This window comes from Astatotilapia calliptera, chromosome 9 (genome assembly GCF_900246225.1).
Source record: "Astatotilapia calliptera chromosome 9, fAstCal1.2, whole genome shotgun sequence".
Classification (NCBI taxonomy): Eukaryota; Metazoa; Chordata; class Actinopteri; order Cichliformes; family Cichlidae; genus Astatotilapia; species Astatotilapia calliptera.
This window is the reverse complement of record NC_039310.1, coordinates 19,639,554-19,652,452: the sequence shown is the minus strand read 5'-3', so window position 1 is coordinate 19,652,452 and position 12,899 is coordinate 19,639,554. Positions and strand designations below refer to the sequence as shown.

Here is a 12,899-nt window from a genome sequence, read left to right as displayed (position 1 = left end):
TCTGTCTGATAGGATGTGACTGCTCAATTGAGCAGTCACATACTAATTTTGAGACGCTGACAAATCCAACCTAGTTGGTAGCTTTGGAGAGAAATGGTGTTTATTTCTCTCTGATAGAGCGACACGTCCAGCGTGTCGCTGAACTGACATGTGACAGAAGATGAGACTAGTCCCCAAGGCTTGTGGTGACGGGCCCTGCATGTTTGATACACAGGGTGGGATAGGGCTAGAAAATGCCAGACAGAAGAACCGAGGGAGGAAAAAGGACATCAATACTTCTGTCTAAGTGAAAGTCTGAGGCTTTTTAATGAGATTTTTCTGCCTTATCTCCCACTGCCCAGGTCTGGATAAATTGCAACTGTCAAACAGCCCCACAGACCCTGAATCTGGGAAGCTCTCGGCCAATGGGCATCAGAAAACTCTGTGAAAGGGACGATAGATCAACACACGCATACACACATGCACAGACACCTACACACGTAAATGCAGCCAAAGGGATATTTCGACAGTACTGCCTGACTGCTGAAAGGTGAAAAGGATTGGAAGGAACTTAATAAACCCAGGCAGTGTCTGACGGATGCTGCAAATGGAGGCTGAGAGCAATTTAGCTTCGTGACATTCCATCCTCTGCGTCTCGGATGGAAGCTGGGACAGGGCCAGGGCTGAGACTGAGGATTGAAATAGACTGGCATCACTGCAGTGACCTTGAAGTTGACCTCAACCACGACTGTGACTTCAAACCACCCATCTTTTGCTTCAGGGGCATTCTCTCCCTCCCTCTGCCCATTCTCTTACAACCTTTACACCACCGCACTACACAGAAGCAACCAGAGTCTTACATTTACCTCTGTGTTCACTAACATAAATTTCACCTACACAATTCAATTAGACAGTTTTTTTTTTATTTTATTTTTTTTTTATTGTTAATGTGTCTGTGACAGTGAGGCAGGGTGCACTCACAGTTAAGGGTCTTTAATCGTAGAGGGTTTTTGCTGTTGTTGTTCTAATGTTAACTGATACAGGCGTAATGAGGTGTCAGTTTGTCAAAAAATGTGAAAAATAACCAAGAGCTTTGTGAAGCGTGAGGACGAGTCATTTATTCCCACTCATCACGGCTGGTCTGTAAAACTGCACAGCATCAATACGGCTCACATATTGTGAATTAGGCACTGTCATTCTTAATAAAAGGGCCTCAAATTTTTAGCACTCGGGACTGTCATCAGTCATTTTATCTGGCTTTACTCCAAGTGCGCTTTAACTTTATTGATGATGTCATTAGTTTGTATGAAGTAGGATGAGAACTTTTTTTTGGGTGCTCCAGATTTGACTTGAGCGGCTCCACAAATGGGAAACTATGTGGGAGTTTTATTTCACTTCGCTTCCAATGAGCAGGTTTGAAAGTGAGGACGAGGTTGTATTCTTTTATGCACATCGGAGGAAAATGTCACCGCAATATTGCTTATTCCACACCCCAAAATCCTCAAAAATAAGTAAATAAAGAAGGAAAGAAACTTTTTTTTTTTTTATACAGGGCACAGAAATGGTCACGTTTCTTTGTAAATGTTGTATACACATGTACATATTTCATTGTTTCATACCTATTTTGGATGTAAACATTGGGCTCGCACCCAGGGTCTGAATCACTAAGCATTCTGTATTTTCTTGTACATATACCTATATATATATTTTTTTTATAAACAGCTTCATCTAATGCAAATCTGTAGGTCTTCACACAGAATGCATGAGTAAGAAAACATCCAGCTTTGTTGCTGTGAGAAAGACTAGGTGACTCAGGCCCCTTTTACATGTTGTATTGCTGCATAATCTTCTGAACTGTGATGTTCTTTGTCTCCAGAACCACCTTAAATGCCTTATACGAAAAAGCAGGCTTAATGTTAAGGTTCTGTGGAGTTTTTGTCCGTGCACACGTGCGTGTGTGCGTGGGCATTGTGAGCGTGTAGACAGTTCCACTGTGATCTCCTGTATGCCAGAGTTTCTAGTCTGAAGCCATTTCTTTTTGCCATGAATGTTTATGTCACATCAGCTCCATTGAGACTAGATTAGAGTGATCTCATGATGTGTGCGTGCGTGTGTGTGTGCGTGCGTGCGTGCGTGCGCGCGCGCGCGCGCTTTGTATTTTCATGGTCGTTTAAGTGATAGAGTGATGAAAAGAAGGAGGAAAAAAAGCTGAATTTGTATATGCAATCGAAATGGGAAGGAGAATTTTTTTGCACCAAAAACTGACTGCAATTTGATGTTGTTACAAAGACTGGAATTAAGGAAAAAACTCACTGACACCAACTTCTCCAATCAGACCTGAGAATGTTTTGTAAATGGTGATTATGTCGGCTTTTCATCCCAAATCCAAAGTACAGCCATGTGTCTGATTTGTGATCAAGGCCATATCAAGAGAGCAAGTTGTGTAGTGGCAGAAACTTGAGGTACATGTCCTGGTATGTTTCTTGTCATTTTATTTGTTTCCAGTAAAAGCACGCTGATGTCTGCATACTGTGAAAAATACCATTGTGGCACAAATTAATGTGGTAGGTCAAAGGGTGACACTGATGGATTAGAGATTAAAATTAATAATTCTTCATCTGGGTGAAAAGGTTAAACCCGTGCGTCCATCCACTCAGCTACACACTGCAGGAAAGTGTCACACCCCTAATAAAGCATCACAATCAAACTCTGCATACTGCATTTACAATAAATCTGTTTAATGGGGTTTTTGTAAGGGGGGGGGGTCAAAAAACTTGAAAATTGCTCTGAAATGTCAGTGAGCAGGCTTTCATTTCTTTCCATCTGACACTCGACCCCTGCATGTAATTTTGGTACATGTTTTTTGTGAATGTATTTTTTTTTTAAACAATTCTTCAGTCTGCTAAATGTAATGTTTTGTTCTTTTCGATGTTTGTGTGTTTGCAAATAAAAGAAAATGCTTCAACTTATTTTCATTTGTCACTGTGGCAATCAGGTCATCAGCGGTCGTTGGCTAATTGTGACTTCAATGTTTACCTATTACTTGTCCAGTAATCAGTTTCTTTCCTTCCCATAATAAAAGGTGAAAATGTGGATGTGTTGGATCAGAAGAATGACACCATTGTAATATTCGTGTTGTGGGTATGATGGCAGGATGTTATTAGCTTTGCTCAGGGTAAGACTGGGAAGCCATCCTAGCTCCGTCCTCAGATATAAAGAAAAATGGCACCTATAAAGCTCACCAACATAATATCTCACTTGTTTAATCCATAAATAAGCAATGAAAAGATAGCTTGTGGTTTAATGGGGAGCTATGCGCTATAATTATGTCTTGTCAAACAACAGCTGCTGGTTGCCTGTTAACTCTCACGGTGGCACAACTACACAAGGGCTAGCTGCTGTTTGGTAAATAACGTCTCTCGTGTTTCTTTTTAATGCACAAAGTAAACGTGAGCGATGCAGAGTTTTATGTACGCTTTAGTTGTGGTTTTAGTCTGCTTCACTTCTTCACCCTGCATGATTATGCCGAGATCACGGCCTGTCGGTTCCAGCTTCATATTTAATGTTTAACTGTGATAGATGATTAGGTTATCCCTACCTGAAACCCTCAGGATCAGCTGGTTTTATTTATTTATTGTACATAAACCGTAGCATTTTAATGAAGCTTTGCGACATTTTTCTTGCATACTATAATAGGGTGGGTCTAATATGGACACTTTTCAATTTGCCTTATGTATTCCGTCATTTTTTTTTATTTTTTATTTTTTATCCCTCATAACATCTTAATTATAGGTGAAAACCTCATGAGATTTCCGGGGCTCAAAATCATCTCAATGCTCTGTTAAAACTGCAGCCAAAGCAATTTTACACCCACTCAAAGTGTCACAATATGAAGTCAAAGTCAGTGTAATATGTACACTTGCTGGTCACTTCATTTGGTACAGGTGCTTAGTAATACAAATATCAGCCAATCAAACTGCAGAAATGTATTGCTTTAAGGCTTGTAGACTTAGTTAAGGTGGTCTTAGTTCAAACTAAGGATGAGAATGTGGAAAGAAGGTGATCTAAGTGACTGACTGGTTGTTGGTTGTTAATGGGCTGGCCTGAGTATTTTAGAAAACGCTGATTGCTTTGACTTTCCCCATACAACCATCTCTAGGGTTTACAGAGAACGGTCTTAAAAAGAAATCATCCTGTAAGCAGCAGGTCTTTGGATGAAAATGCTTTGATGTCAGAGGTCAGATGAGAATGGCCAGACTACTTCGAGCTGATAAGAAATAAGCACTCATTACAAATAAGGTATGCAAAAGAGCATCTCTGTATGCGCAACATTTTGAACCTCGAAGCAGATATTTACAGCAGCAGAAGACCATACTGGATGCCACTCCTGTCAGCTAAGAACTGAGGCTACAATTCACAAGGGTTCACCAAACTTAGGCCGTAATTAGGAGATAATAGACTCAGGATCCCTGCTGTCTTGCATCAACAGTACAGGCTGCTAGTTGTGTAGTGGTTCAGGAGATATTTTCTTGCTACACTTTGAGCCCCTTGTTACTGACTGAGCTTTGATAAAATACCACAGCCTACCTGAGTATTGTTGCTGACCATGTCCATCCATTTGTGACCACAGTGTGGCCATCTACTGATGGGAGCTTCCAGCAGGATAACACACCATGTCACAAAGCTCAAAACATCTCAAACTGGTTTCTTGAACATGATAAAAAAAAATTCACTGTAGTCCTTCAGAGTTACCAGATCTCAATCGAATAGCTTTGTGATGTGGTGGAAAGGGATATTGACATTTGAAGTCTTCTCGAGTGATCAGAAAACAGATAAAATATCCAGGCTACCACTCTGCTACCCTGTGTCACAGACATTAAATTGGTGCAGTTGTGCAACTATCAAAATTGTGATACTGGTTCAAAGTTGGTTGAAGGAAAACAAAAATTGGAACAAATTCAAGAAGTTTCCCAGAGAAAAACTGATTTGGTTGAGGTTTCTAACAAAACTGAAAATGTGTTTTTTAAACAGTTTGTGACCCACCTCTATGTAGAGGCTGTAACCCAGAGAATATTCATTGTACGAAAGCATAATTCTGCACAGCTTCAGCAAAAATGCTTATTTTATTTTAGTATTTTATACAGCTAATTCTGATTTTATATTAAGCGACCCACATGGAGTCATCCAGATTGCCTTCTCCACCCTATTAGATAGGTTTTTTGTGGTACGCAGATCTGCACAGTGGACACAAAGGTCTACTATCTGCAGAGAAGGCCTCAAAGGCCTCAAGACAGAGCTGGTGGAAAAGGTGGGAACAGGACAGGAGCACGGTTGGTCTCCGCTGTTGATGGTTGGATCTCGCCGATACTGTCGGGAGGCTGAGGTTGCTTAGTGCAGTCAGGCAAATGGGGCAGTCCCACACACCTCTCTGGATAACCTGTAAGAGTTTGAAGTAAATCACATGAATTCTCTTGAACTTGCCTTAATATGTACCTGCACAATAAGAGGACACTGAGGTTCTGTTGGCAGAACCTGACAGGTTTGATCGGACACGAAGCAATAACGCGTTTATCAGCGATCCTTATACAAAACAAAGCATCACATGCATGGATTCACCAATGATTAACCAAAGGCAAGCTTCCTGTATTTAAGGGCCAGCATGCGCCCGCTGTTTAATGTTTCATAACGAGCTGCACGCCAGTTTATAGAGTTTGTATCCGTGAAAAAGGTGCAAGGCATGTGTTGAAAGCGCATTCAGCGTTTGATGCTTCATGTCAAGGCTGAGCCACTCCTGCCTTGTGCTCAACCTTTTCACACCAGATAAAGAAAAAAAACAGACATCTTCTTTGCACACACCCCACTCCCTCTATGGAAAAATGGCACTGACTGCAATGAAAGCCAACAATGGGGCCTTAAGGAACAGCAAATCTTAATGTCTTTTCAGTTCCTCCGCAGTAGGCCAGGTGATGAAAAGCCTGCCGTGCATCATCAGACTTGCTCGTGTTTTTTGATAAACACAGAGGATTATTAGCCTACTCACTCACATTCATTTGGTAAAAATGAATGATCACCTCTGAGAGATATGTACTTTCTGTATTGCAGCTGTGATGCTGTGGTCCCCTTGCAAGCATTGACTTGTCAAGGGAAAGGCAAGGCTGGAAGAAGAATCAGACCCGGATTAGATATTTTTATGGAGCCTTGTTTAATGATACAAGCGGCTTCTAGTGTATCTCGCCCCCTGACCTGGCTCTTTATTCGGTCCCAATCGTTCTCCTGAGGTTCGGAGACGCTCTTTCTCTCCAGCTGCTGGAACACTCGTCTGCTTGATGACAGCGAGCGGTCGATATCACTCAGAAAAGCCTCCGTGTCGGTGTGACAGTATCGGACAAAGCTGTCATTCAACTCCTGCAACTAATTAGAAAAACCATTTTAGCGGCACAAAGGATGCGAACGTTTTCATTCAGCCGCACAATAGAGTCGTGTTTTCGGCGAAGGCTAATTGTGTTTGTGTGTGTATGTGTGCATGTATTGTAATGGCTGAGGCACGCTGACAGGGTGCAGTTGTTAAACAGCCAGATCGATACAGTCACATCTCCCACTAGCATGGAGAATTAATGGAAACCAGTAAAAAAAAGGAAGAGGGTGCTGGGAAACATGGAAACACACATATCACTTACACTTTTTTCTGCTTCATATACCAGACGCACACGCAAACTGCTACACACCGTCTGGGCAGACACTCAGTCAAACCAATTGAATAGTAATTGTTCAATCTAAACGACTGAATACGAACTCCTCTTTTCTAAAGCAACTTCTGATTTCTTGATATTTGTTCCAAAGCCATATTTCTGGATCAGCTTAACCAGCATGACTTTATCTTTCTCAGCTAGATGGAATATATCACATGTCATGGTCGGTTTTCTGTCTATTCAGGTGAAATTGAGCTTTCCTTTTCGATACATAGACAACACAGACTGAGTCCAGTGTGATTTAACTACTTTAAATTTAACTACTTAAAAATTCAGTATCACTTCACAAGAATACTACTGTGAAGAAGCAGCATTTAAACCAAGTAAAACATAGCCTACCCGCATGCCCCACAAATTCTTCTATTTTGGATATTATTTGGTGTGTGGGCAACATTTTCCAAAGAGGGATGTGGACTTTAAATACAGCGTCTTCACTCCTCTCTCTGAAGCATTTAGTCAGCTATTCAATTGTCAGTTTGACCATTTTAAAGTCTTTTTTAAATTATTATTTTGATGTCTATCTACACAGAATTCATCTGTCTTCTCCCATTTACAGCAGCTGTTGCTAGGCAACAATTAAAACATACTCAATGAAAATATGAAGAGGCTGTACATTCATTTAAAGCCTTCTGATTTGAATATTTTAACTAGTTCAACAACTATCGTGTCTTCGTGCAGGCTACAAGCGATTTGATGTTCTGCAGAAATTTTTATCAGACCTTCCTCAAGCTCGGGGTGATGTGTTTAAAATCTCGTCTTGTTTGATCAATAGTCTTAAACCTCCAGCGATTCACTTAATCACATAAGACAGTCACACTATTGGTCTGTGCACCTCGCAAAAGTAAGAATAATTTGTAAGTGCGTTAACAGCAGAGGAGCGTTTGGCCCAGCACCTGCTTTCATACATGCACAAATACAAACCTTATCCCTTAGCCTGCCACAGTGACATCAGAATTGCTTTACAGCTAGGCTTTTATCACTAATTAAACAACTGTTAAGCATTCGGATGGAGGGTTTTATGTGGCTGGCGGACTTTTTTTCGACAGTCAATGCAAACAGCTCAGCCTCTGATGAACTTTGCCTTGCTCCACAGTCGATGCAGACAAGAGAGTGGGGAGGGGGGCACGCTACGTTATCTCACAGCAATCCACGTAGTTGTCGGAACTGTCTCGAGGTAATGTGTTGACTCAGGGTCGGACCTCCGAAACAGGACGAAAATTGAAAGCTGGACATCTGGATAAGCTGATAAGAGTTCTGAAACTGGCCTGTTGTTGTCAGTGTTTTTTTCTGAGGAACACCTTCGGGAACACCTGTAGCTTCATGATACAAAGATGCTTTATTGCCGTGTGTTATCATAAGGAAAAACCGAAAGAATAGGTTTCTCCCACTCATACAGGTCCCGGCTCAGCGCTAACACGCCTGTTTGCATTACAGTCAGCTAAGCAAATAAGTCTCCCTCTTGAAAATCAAGTCAATCAGACCTGTCAGCGCTGCGGTGCGCGGCTCTTGAAGATCATCCTCGGTGTGACAAAAGATATGAGACAATCTCATGACCACCCACAACCACTGAATCACACAACTTGAATGTAGAGTAGCTGATACAGCTGACTCCATCCTGAGAATGTGCACATGGATGTGGTCTAATGTGTTAGAACAGAGTTAATTGCCTCAGTAAAGGCTGTGTCTTTGTTTATGTGACAGCTGTAGGGACGCTTTATAGGCGAGAAGATGGAGACGGACAGGGGGATGGGTGGGACACTGTGACCCTTACGACACATTGTAAGTGTGGCCCTCACGCATTTGTCACTTGTGCTTAATCAGCCTCTTGGAAGGAAAGGAGCACTTTGCATGATTGCAACACTCCATAGAGACATAAAAACATACGTGCATTGGAGCTTTATCTATTACAAACAATGGCCGCTGGATGAATTTTCACGAGGGGTTACTCTGCAAACAGATGTTTGGTAAAGAAAAATGGTGACCCGTTTAGCCTTTGGTCATTCAAGGCCTTAGCTGGGGGAGGTTCACTAGGTGGCAATGTTCCCTTTTCCTGAGAGCCGTCATGAAAGCGACACAGCTTCAGAGTCAAACGACCCCATTCCCTGACAGATTACGAGATCAGTGGTCAGGGGTTTGTAAAAATGACCTCTTATCGAGTCCGCCTTAGCTTTCAACATATCACAAACTGCATCAAGCATCCAAAGACATTTTCACCTCCCTCTCCTCTTCCCCTTCTTCCATATTACCCAGTGACAGGACTGAACACACACATACACACACCAGACATAAAGAAAAAGCAACCCAAGCATACACACGAGACCTGGTGCAGTTGTGTTGACCCAGGAATGTCCAGACTGTTTGACTAAAACACAAAACTCTCTTCACATTCGTGGACAAACAGTGTATGATTCACAAAAGATCAAAGGAGCTCAAGAGGGTGAGAGCAGGTGAAGAAGTGTGCGTGTGTGTGTGTGCTAGCACTGGGGTCAGCGAGTCCCTGAAACCCACGTCTGAACCCTCAATATGTGATAGTCATCACGGCCATTATTTGACCAGCTACACAGTCAAAGAATGTCCGAGTTAAATGTGGAAAGAAATAAATAAAAAATGGAGGCTTGACGCCCTGCGATGTGATCTTATGTTTGTTTGCTGGGATCATTGTGATGTCATCCCTGCCGTGTTTATCTCACCCTTGATTCGAAAAACTGACGTCTCAGCCTTTTGTCTTTTGGGCAGATGGTTTTCTTGATAGTTCTGTACCATTTACGAGCCATGTAACCTCGCCAGTAAGCTTGTATCCTGAACATACACATCACATGACAAGACACCCATGTAACAACACATCCAAATTCCAGCGAGTGTTGCCGATATATATATATTTCTCTAAAGATATATTACTAGCTTATCGCCCCTACCTGGTGGCACACCGATGTTGGAAAAGGCGAGCTGCATCGCTGATGACACGTGTTTCATATGGCTCCCTTCTGCACAGCGGGCAGCGCTTCCGCCCAGAAAACCTCTCAAAGGCCTGCAGACACGCTCGGTGGAAAACGTGAGAGCAGGATAGCAAAACCTGAAAAGAACAGTAAGGAAAACATGCAAAGAAAAAGAAAAAAAGATCAAAAATCTTGACCTAAAATGTTCAGCTCAGATTCCCCGGTTGGACTGAATATATGGTGCTGACTTGTCTCCAGCCTGAAGGATGCTGAATGCACATTGGTTTTAAGGAAAGCTTGATTGCATTATGAACACATACAGTGTGTGGCTGTGAGGTTTAAGCCATGCTAAATCTGTGTGTATTCAAGCACATATGTGATCACCTGTATCTGCCTTTCACTGTTATTTACCAAGAGGATAGAAGGAGTCAGCATGACCCCCAGTGGGCCAACTGGGACCTGGACTATAGCCTTCTTCTACCTGTAAGAGGGACTCCTTTATTGCCTGAAAGTAGAGCACTGAAGCTATGGGGCTGGGCACACAAACCAGTTTACTCAGGTCTCTAGAGGGCAAGGGGGGAGGCGTATTGATTTCCCATTGTTTTTGGCCTGACCAACACACTCCATCACCAGTGAAAGGGCCCCCTGCAGTGTACAATTTCCAGGAGCTCGACAAGCCATTAGACCAGAGAGAGAGAGATTTCACATCTCTCTCTCTCTACGCTCTAAAGCTTCAGGCTGCACTTTGCCATCAGACACACAATATAGAAGTGAAATAAAACATTTGGGAAGCAGAAGAGCTCTTGCTATTTTATTCCTGCAGTGTTGCAAACAATTCGCGGTAAGTATCAAAACATTATCAGCTGCAGAGAGGAGCAAATGCTTCAATCCACACGAACGATTCACAACAACTGCTGTCGTAAGCATTTTCAAGTGTCACATTAACGCTGGAATGCAACATAAGATTTGCAGCACAATTGCAATCGTTACAATATGAAGGCTTTCAAGAAAATGCCAGATCAACAAAGATTCCCTCTTGTCACTTTCCCTTGTTAGCAGGCTCTAATTAACTTTTTTTTTCCTCCCCCTGAGTCAAACTAATATTTACACGCGCATCTATGGCAACTGTTCTTTGTGAAGGCGTCTATTCTGGTCCCGCATTCTTGAGGAGATTGGCATCTTAAAAGGGGATCGGAAAGGTGTAAAAGACCGAATGACCCTCACAGTAACACACTGATTGCTACATCATCACGTCACAGTTGAGTTCCAAGGCAGTATGGGTAAATTTGTACAGTTGTCTACACAGATTAGAACATACAGGAACTGCAGGGGAGAAGGAGGGGGCGAGGGGGATGCTTTGTGTTTCCATGTGTGTGTGTGTGTGGTTGTGCGTGTGTTTGTCTGTGTGTGTGTGTAGGGAAACACAGGCTTCCCTGAGGCCAGACACAGAATACAGTAAAAAAAAAAAAAAAGTAAGAAGAAAAGGGGGGAAAAAGAGCTCCCACACAGGGAATTAAGAGGAGCCACTGTGTTGGGGAGTACCTGAGGCTGGAGTTGAAACTCCTCCCTGCATATTGCACAGGGCTGAGCTGATTCCTCCTGCTGAACGGACCTTTCTTTGACCCGGGTCCACTCATCCTCTGTCAGTCTTTCTCTAGGGGAGGCCACCAAACCTAACTTTTGAGCTATAAAAAAATAAAATAAAAATTACTTGAAGTAATAGTTATAATTCATATCCTAGTCTTCCTAAAATCCCCAACTGTTTGTTCTACCTAAAGTTAACGGCGGTGGAGCAGGGTCAAGCACGTATTCTCTCTCTTCTTGCTCATGTCGCCTTTGCAGATCCCTTTCTTCCACTCCTTCTCTCACCTGGGGATGTTTGCCTCTACTGTGTCTCCGCAAAGGGTCAGAAAGTGAGAAATCTGGATGCAGCAGGCTTCGCATTATGTGGTCTTGGAAAGCAGCTGAGGTGATTACCAATTTGCTGCTTGCATTGGATTTTAAGTTCTGTAAAATATGTGAACTGCTGCAGTTACATTCAGTAAATGCATAGCTGGGCAAAAGCAGCGAATGCAGAATTATTTATCTCAGTGAGGATGAGCACAAAGCTATAAACAAAAATGAATACACTGTGAGCTATACTGTCTACAATAACAGCAAAATGCATGAGGAAATGATTATTAGGTAATCCAGAAATTACATAGACATCATATATATATATATATATATATATATATATATATATATTTATTTATTTATTTATTTATTTATCCCGTATGGAGCTACAGAAAGCCACAGAAAGGAGAAATTTTGTCAACCACTGTGCCCAGTTTCAAGTCTTCAGCTAATGAAGTCTGTCAAAGTCTAAGGACCAAAGAAGTAGAAGAAAACTACATTTTCAGATTAGCAAACTACAATGTTTTGTTTAAATAATATCACAAATCTGGGTGAAAAGGAGCTGAAATTAAAACCCAAACCTTCCGCAATGCCATCCTATCAGCAGTGTTTCGGTGGTTACCGGGTTACCAGTCCCCGCCCTCCGCATCGCCAGAGCAACCAAAGACTCAGCCCCATCAGTGCCTCTGATTGGCTGTCGATAGTTTCTAAACTAAAACGGCACGGATTCAACTTTGTGTGGTTAATTAATAACTGCACAATACAGGAATATGTTCAATATCGCAAGTACCTCTAACGCTATTCGTGTTTTAGGATTTGTGATGAATATTTTATCACATAAATAGCAGTGGAATCTGAGCAGCTTACATTTACGGTATTACTGTAAGTACTGTATTATTTGCAGTCCAGACTTCTGTGATTTTTTTTTCCTCCGGTGATTTAATCTAAGCTTATTGAATTTACATGTTCTCACTTGAGCCACTGAGAAAACTAATGAGCAAGTTATATAATCTACTGAGCAACCAGAAACCAGAATCGAATCCAACAATTCACTCCACCTTCGCTTTAACCTTCCTACCTTATTTCCTTAAAGAATAAAGTACGACAGCTATAGTAAGTGATCATTTTTACCCTTTTGGTTTTTAGTTGATATCTTCTCAAGTCCCTCTGGGGCTGTGGAAGTGCTGGAAACTGCAGATTCAAATACAGCTGGCTCTAAAACCAATCCTCATAATCCCCCACCGCCTATGAAATGAACACATTTACATCCAAGTACAACAACTGCGCAACAACAACTGTAAATGGGTAATTTTTTTTATATTGCAGTGAATATCATGTA

General features: G+C 41.9%; 2 protein-coding genes across 3 annotated transcripts in view; one reads left to right on the top strand and one right to left on the bottom strand.

Moving 5' to 3' along the window:
* The window catches only part of lmbr1 (limb development membrane protein 1), a 41,880-nt gene extending 38,988 nt beyond the window's left edge, over positions 1 to 2,892 (top strand). Inside the window, exon 17 of the mRNA XM_026179785.1 lies at positions 342 to 2,892. Coding sequence (XP_026035570.1) covers positions 342 to 427 — 86 coding nt within the window. The 3' untranslated portion in view covers positions 428 to 2,892. The remainder of the gene's footprint in view (positions 1 to 341) is intronic.
* Positions 2,893 to 5,083: 2,191 nt separating this feature from the next.
* rnf32 (ring finger protein 32) lies at positions 5,084 to 12,186 on the bottom strand. 2 transcript variants are annotated; one of them, XM_026179786.1, is made up of 7 exons: positions 12,142 to 12,186; positions 11,437 to 11,671; positions 11,207 to 11,349; positions 9,644 to 9,801; positions 9,419 to 9,527; positions 6,223 to 6,390; positions 5,084 to 5,416 (listed from the first exon to the last, which is right to left on the bottom strand). In XM_026179786.1, the coding sequence occupies exons 1-7, from the start codon at positions 12,154 to 12,156 to the stop codon at positions 5,186 to 5,188; spliced, it is 1,059 nt and encodes a 352-aa protein (XP_026035571.1). In that variant the 5' UTR covers positions 12,157 to 12,186; the 3' UTR covers positions 5,084 to 5,185. The 2 variants fall into 2 exon arrangements, with proteins under 2 accessions (XP_026035571.1, XP_026035572.1); XM_026179787.1 differs by having other exon boundaries at positions 6,223 to 6,384.
* Between the last annotated feature and the right edge of the window lie 713 nt (positions 12,187 to 12,899).